Genomic DNA, 7,799 nt, shown 5'->3' with positions numbered 1-7,799 from the left:
GTATTATCGACCATTGATATAATGTTTCTTAGGTATCACCATTCCATTCCACGTGATAATAGCCATTTCATCTATTTAGCTAAGGAATGTCTATTCCATTCCATTTTTCTCTTTTCTTTTTATTTTAGATTTTAATTATAAAACATAGTAATATTATATTATATTTAAATTTAAAATCACTCAATTTTATAATTTAAAAAATTTATAATTAAACTAAAACTTCTAGAATTTTTAATTATTACTAAAAATCCACGCTACACACATTGCACACACACTGCACACACCACACACACTACACAAATTTACACACACTACTTAATTTCATTTCGTTTGTATTCCTTACATTAACCAAGCATAATAATGGAATGGAATCCTCATCCCATTCACATTCTCACTCTATTCCTTCCTTATTCCATTCCATCATACTAAGAAGCCACTGGAGATGAGAATGGAATGAAGGTGAGAATGAAATTGTTATTCCTTGATTGATTCCATTCCTACATTTGATAACTACAAATAATATAGAAATTGAATGTAATGAAATATGAATAATTAATATGTTGATTCTACCGAAAAAAAATTTATTTCAAAAATATTTTTGCCAAATACTCCATTTTTCTTGTGTACATGTGGTGTTGTGTATATACGTGTGGCGGTGTGTGTGTATATGTGGTGTTGTGTGTGTGCTGTGTGCATATGTGGTGGTAGTGTGTGCGCGTGCATGTGTGTGCATATGTGTGTGTGTGTTTTTTTAATTATTAAAAATTTTAAAATTTTAACTTTATTATAAAATTGCGATGATATTAAATTTAAATATAATATAAAATAATACTTATATAATTTTGTTAAAATTTATATAAGGAAAATGAAATGGAATGAAATGACTATTTCATTTGGAATGGTGATTTCTAAGAAATAAATTTTACCAAACAAATGAATGGAATGAGGGTAGGATTGTCATTCCGTTCCATCATATCAAGTAGGGCCTTATGTTTTTTTTCTGCGTGTTAGATTCTCTGAAGGGATGCATAAAAATTTCTATCTTTTCTACTCCCTCTGTTTCATTAAAAATGAAATGTATCTAAATATGAAAATAACACTCTTTTTAGTTTTTCCTTTCTCTTCATTAACTCACGAAACCTATATCGTCTCCAAAATTTCTATTTTTATGAATGGGAGGGGAATAGAACCTTGAGTCGGAGTTGGGCACCCCAGGTTGGGCCCAATATCGCGGCCCATAAGCTAAACCGAAATAAACAGTTATTCTTATTGCGACTTTGCAAGTCTGGACAAAAACATCATCACTATCTATCTCAATCAATTAATCTTTTTTTCTCTTTAACCAAAAATGCACAAGTCATCCTAAATCCCTAGAGGGAAAAGGGGCAAAGGTAAAGCTCTTTTTTTCACCTTTTGGACTTCTTTTTCATAAATAAACCAGTTTAAAAAGTGGAAAATTAACTGGCTGGCACGTGCTGCCAAGATTTTGTGGGCAGACAATCTTGAATTGTATATGAGAAAAAGAAAATAGAGGAAAAAATTGCATAATGATGGGCCTAAAGGAAGCTCTCACGTGCCAAGATGGGCTTTATGTGAAAGGTTAAGACAAGAGGGCCGACACGCTTAGGCCCACCACTACTCATTAAAGCTAAGGCCCCAATTCCAAAACACGCACAGCACGTGGATTTCTAATTATTACATGCAAATCTTCATTTCAATTATTAAATCTTAGGAACCATGTGATTTCCAAATAATTACTTACTTTCCCAAAGTTAGCTTCAAATTTTCTTTTACCATGTATGTATGGATAAATATAATTAAAAAGGAATTTATTTTCTCTTCACTCTCTTTGTTTGATTAATATTTGTTGTTTGGCAATTATAAAATTCCTTAAAATAAAAGGGGATTCGAACATAAATGGCCTCTACAATTTTGATTGAATAGTACTTGTTGAGTTTTCGTTATCATAAATTAACATGTTTAATAGCTGCTTCAGAGTCTGCAATAGTTATAAGAAAATGTGAAAATTTTGAATTCTAGAATTTATAAAATAAGAGAGATGACTCTAAACGTGTATATATATTGAAAATGACAAATTATAACAGCGTTTGTAAAAAGATTGTTGCTTATAAGATTTTGTGGAAAATAAGCTGGTCAGGAAATTAATTTTTAAATGTAAATTATAATCATATAGTGGACCTTTCCAATATATGCTTATTAATATCTTCTTGGTAAACTTGATACCAAGTCAAATCCCAATAAGAACGGTTAATTAGCCTTTTTAATTAGGTTGTGGAACGACTAACGAGTATAGATTTTTCTATCTTAGTGTTGAAGATCAAATAATAAAAGGAAACATAAACTATAAGCTGATAGCTTGCACATATGATATATATTGGTTATCAGTTTTGAGACAATGCTTAATTATAATCTATGCCTCAACTAATTTTGAGTTTTCTGGAAAGAAACCTTCATAAATTTATTGTATTTTATGTAGTAATTGTTTTTGATTTATGGATCTATTTTATTTGTTTTTTTAATTTTTCAAAGTATAAAACCGATATGGTTTTACTAAAATAAGAAATAGAGTTTTACTAAAATAAGAAATAAAGTTTTACTAAAATAAGAAATAAAGTTTTAGATTACGGGCGGACGCTATATAAAATGTGTGTGTGTGTGTGGGGTGGGGGGGGGGGGGGGGGGGAGGTGTGACGCATTATCTTCTTCCATTTTGCCGATGCCATTTTTCTTCTATTCACTCATTTGATTTGAACTGCAATAGTAGAAATCAATCTAACTTCAGCAATAAATAACATTATACATAGATGATACGAGTACGAGTTTCAATGCAAAAGTTAATAAAGTAAAAAAAAGTTAATGTATTATTAGTGAATAATGAGATCTATTTCATTAGAGTGAAAAATATTTACTATAAATAAAAATCTAATTTTTTAGACAATCTAAAAAGAAAAATAAAATTATTTTTTATTGACAGATTAGTATTTTATAAAGTTAGAGATAAGAGATGATTCATTTAAATAATTTCATGAAAGTCAAAACGCATAACCATATCAATTGACAACACATGACATATCAATTCGTTAGTTCATATAAATCAGCGAATTAATATGTTTTGTATAATGGCATCTAATATTATTAAACAACTGATATAATAAAAAAAAAATCATGATGAAAGAATTGACAATTCTCATGTTTCTAGCCACAACACAAGCAAGAGATAAATCACTATGCTTAAAAACAACCAACAATGGGATATATATGAGATTACTGTAGCAACCGTGATCCCATTTACTCTTTCATAATTATCACTGAAACGACTAGCCATCATACATCCATTATAATATTACCATCAGGATCTTAATGAATACAAAATTTCGTATATGTCAACACATAATCAAAGATGCCCTCACTTTAGCAGTGCAAATCATGAGCCCAAACCAATATTAAAAATACCACACTTTTCCTACACCCCAAAAGTGAATATACACGTGATCAATACTTATCAAACCCCCAAAAGAAAAAAGATCCTCTATAATGAAACAAAACCACCTCAGTCCAATATAATCAAATGAAATCCTAATTTATATATACATCTCATAATTAAACTCATCCAAAGCACTAATTAACACACACTCACTAATTGACTATTCCAAATACACATACAAATTCATGGGATCATGCAAAAAAAGTTAAAAAATAGAAAAGAAAAAATCATGGTACTACTCATGATGATACATTGTTGGTCCCCAGTCCTTTTTGCATGGGGAAAGAAAGTGGGGCATCTTGTATTGGCAAGTCCCTTTTTGTACACAAATTTCTTATATATTACAACCCTCATTTCCCCATTTTCTTTCTAACCCTAATTACTAGTAATATCTCTCTCACTCATCTCCAACAAAATGGATCAAGAAATGCAACTACTCTCCTACTCCACCGCCCCACACCAATACGGGGCGGGGCGGGAGCAGTTCGAGAGCCCCTCGCTGGACCTGCAGCTGTCCATAAGCGTGGGGCCCTCGGCGGGGGAGTACCGGAGCAGAGTGGAGGCGCTCAAGTGGGAGGCGGCGGAGCAGATTCGGCTGGCCGCGATGGAGAAGGCGTATGCGGAGCACATGATGGAGCTGACGAGGAGGGAGATGGAGGCGGCGCAGTCGGAGTTTTTGAGGGCAAGGAGCCTCTGGGAGAGGGCGATGGAGGAGGTCCACCGGGCCGAGAACATGAGAGAGAAAGCTGCTTCTTGCATGGAGATCACTTGTCTCTCCTGCACCCACAAGTTTAGGCCTTGCCTTGATTAATCTAATCTTTTTTCAATTTTAATAAAAAAAATTTGGTGTTTTGTTTATGGACATATGTCTATCTGTCTTGATTTCTGCGTGCTATTTTATATGTAGTGTATGATCAAGATACTTGGAGTATTATATAGGGAATTGGTGTAATCATATATTGGGGGTGATAATGATGAATTGATGAAGTTGGATTTGGAGATTTTAATTGAGATGCCTTTTTTTTTCTTCTTCTCTGCAATGATTAAGATGGTTTGTTTTTACAATTAGTAGTGTGATGATTTGATTCAAGGTGGGTGTTACAAATTTCAGCAGGTACTGCTACTTACAGAAGCATCATCTGTCTTTCTTGAAATTCTTAAAAGGTAAGGGCTTTTCTTTTCTTCTTTTAGCCTTTTTGCTTGATTTTATGTAGGATTACTCCAATTTCATATTTTTTTTTAATTCTATGTATATTTCATTTAGTACTATGATTTAGGCAGTCATTAATCTTGTTGATGAAAAAACCTAGCTAGCTTAATTACTATGGATTCTGGATTTCTGCTGCGGTTAAGCTGCTTCAAATTCCAGATATTCGGAATTTGCATAATCAATTTCCACATTTTCTATACACGATTTCATTAAATAATAGTAGTATAATTAACATAATTACATATATACCATATAGACTTGGCAGAGTGTTAAATTAAGTATATCAGCAAAGAACTTTGCCAATATCACTAAGATTTAATGGTTGAAAATTCAAAGTAATTGTGTGGTTCTAGAATTTTAGGGCCTCATCCGAGAAGAAGAAGAAGAAAGAAGGATAAGTTGACTGCAGTCAATTTGAATGTAATTACTATAATTATCATTTAGTTAATAAATTCATGAAGAATCTTACCTGTTTTATGTCACACCGAGTGGAGTTATCATTTTAAGGCCAAATAACAGTAGTACTATGATAAACGGATAAAGTTAATCACTGAAGAGACGATGAAGTCAGCAATTTAATTAACAAATTTAGAAATTCAACTCATTATTATTGATTCTTTAAAATTAAAAAGTACAAAAGTTAATCCTTGAAAACTTTGCGAATGATGGGATCATGCCCTAAAGGATAATATACTCAAATTTATTCATGCTAGTACTTACTTTTATCGCTTCGAAAATGATAAAGAATCTGATTATACTCATTTCTCCTTATAACTTGAGCATGTGGAGCTTGCAGATATAGCTTATTTTTAAATCTTATATTTATGTACAAGTGGTTTGTTTAACAATATACTTAGTTCAAATTAACTTTTATCTTATTGTCCGCCTCATTATAGTTAAGTATAAAGCCATTTGATTTAGGGATGAAAATAAGGATATCGGGTATTGGTTTACGTACCTGACCTGACATCCCCGGGTATTAGTTAGATACTTGATATATATTCAATTTAATGGGATTGGGTATGACTTATGAGATCGGGTTATGAAATTTAAGATAAGTCAATTATCGGGTAATCCGATCATGTATCGGGTATTAACCGAACACACGATTTATTGTTTAGAGTATTTTTTAATTAGGTTTAGCCATTTAGGGATCCTGGGATTGAGCTAAGTTATTACGTAATTAAATTTAATTAGGTTAACTTTCTCGATCAAACTTCTATATATAAACCAATTCTCAGTCTCCACTCTCATTCCTTCCCTTTCTTTCTTCAGGTCTATGTGTCGATTGCGTTGCTGCCAATACATACTTTCATTTGTCGCCTCTCGATTAGTCACTGACCTCCCTTAATTAGCAATACAATAGACATTTCCAAGTTCATAAAAAGACATAATTAACGTACAAAATAAAAAGAATTTGATATGTTCTCAATGATTTATTAGTTATGAATATACGTAAAGAGTCGGGTATTTGAGTACTCGATTCGTCGGGTTCGAAAACATATGGTGTTAGATACTGAGTGTTTACTTGAGACGATTTTTGTGTTTGGGGTATCCATGAGTACCGAAAGTCCTACCCCTATATAATTTTGGTTGATTTCATTTAGGCTGGGAATTGAATGCTCATTTTTCATAATTAACCGTATACATAATTGAATATATATATTTTTTTTATCATCACTATCAGAATTTCTTTGACCTTACTTTTCCTTCTAATGAGATATACTATGAATTAAGCAAATGTGTGTTCAGATTACAAAAAAACGTAAAGTTCCGCTCTATATCTTAGTCAACAATGAATTAATTTATACTACTATTTTGATCTATTAAGGGGCATTTACTCCCATAATATAACGATAGTATTTGTACTCTTAGTACTAAATTTCTCCAATTCCTCCTTTTGAATGGAACATGAATTAAACAAAATTAGTTCAAATGGTAGATATTATCAAGCTAATTAAGATATCCAAAGTTTCATTGATCATGGTAAACAATGAATTAACCTCTATCTAGGTGAATCATCAAAAAGTAAACGTTCACTTAAACTAATCCTAAAATTTACCTTAATTAAGATATGATGACCTTATGTACGTTCTTGTAAACTGAATGAACTAGTTTTGGTTCCAAATCAATTAGTATTAAAAAGTTAACCTCTTTTTACCAAAAAAAAGGTTAAGTTGATCAAATGAAGTTTTAATTTCCAAAAAAAAAGGTTAAGATAATCGCAACATATAGAAGCGGTAACTATTCTCATCATAATTATTCTTATTTTAATATTTCACTCCTACTATATACGTTTTTATTTTAATATTTCACCATTATTATTAACATCGTTACTTTTATAAATTAAACTCATACTTACAAATCAAATGTGGTTTGAAAGTATGGAAATAATTAAACAAATTAGAGAATATAATAACGTAGTATCCAAATTAATGTGGTCTTAAAATTAATGATAACAACATGGGTTATGGTTATGGTCATGGTCATAATTTGTTAGATTATAAGAAAAAGGCAAATGAATCAAAACAAAAAGTAAATACCAATTCAATTAACAAAAAGACAACGTAGAGCTGTACACAATTGCTATGCATTCAGCTTTTTGTAACTTTTATATCACCCAAAAACCAAACACCCACTATTCATGTCTGTGATCCTGCACTGAATGAGAAGACGACATCTTTGGATATGATGATAAATTTTACTAAAACCATCAACTATATATCTGTCTCATTTTCTTTCCATCTCTCTCTATATACTAACATATCCTATATTCCTACCTAGCCAGTAGTTACAAACTAATTAATGAGTACTTTCAATTTTCATCGGCCTCTGTTGATTGTGTAAATAATTACCAATAATTATAATTTTTTAATGGTTGTTATTTCTTCAAGAATTTTGAAACATGTGTGATCTTAATTTTGAAATGTAATGTAAATAATTACAGAGAGAACAATTGAATTTATGCTATCAAGAGTTCTACTTACTTAAGAACTACTCCTATGATCAATTCTATTGGAATTTTATTCGAAACATTCTATTCGAAACCAACACAAAAATCTCAATTCCATTGGAAATTTTGGC

The 7,799-nt window shown here is 31.3% G+C and overlaps 1 protein-coding gene across 1 annotated transcript; it reads left to right on the top strand.

Moving 5' to 3' along the window:
* The first annotated feature begins 3,883 nt into the window (after positions 1-3,883).
* Positions 3,884-4,512, top strand: LOC125191113 (uncharacterized). Its single transcript, XM_048088577.2, has one exon. The coding sequence runs from the start codon at positions 3,921-3,923 to the stop codon at positions 4,314-4,316; it is 396 nt and encodes a 131-aa protein (XP_047944534.1). The 5' UTR covers positions 3,884-3,920; the 3' UTR covers positions 4,317-4,512.
* The last annotated feature ends 3,287 nt before the right edge of the window (positions 4,513-7,799 follow it).

This window comes from Salvia hispanica, chromosome 5 (genome assembly GCF_029641045.1).
Source record: "Salvia hispanica isolate PSC_SH4W2 chromosome 5, Shi_PSC_v1, whole genome shotgun sequence".
In the NCBI taxonomy this organism is placed as follows: Eukaryota; Viridiplantae; Streptophyta; class Magnoliopsida; order Lamiales; family Lamiaceae; genus Salvia; species Salvia hispanica.
The sequence above is the reverse complement of the archived record's forward strand: the minus strand, read 5'-3'. Positions and strand labels throughout refer to the sequence as shown.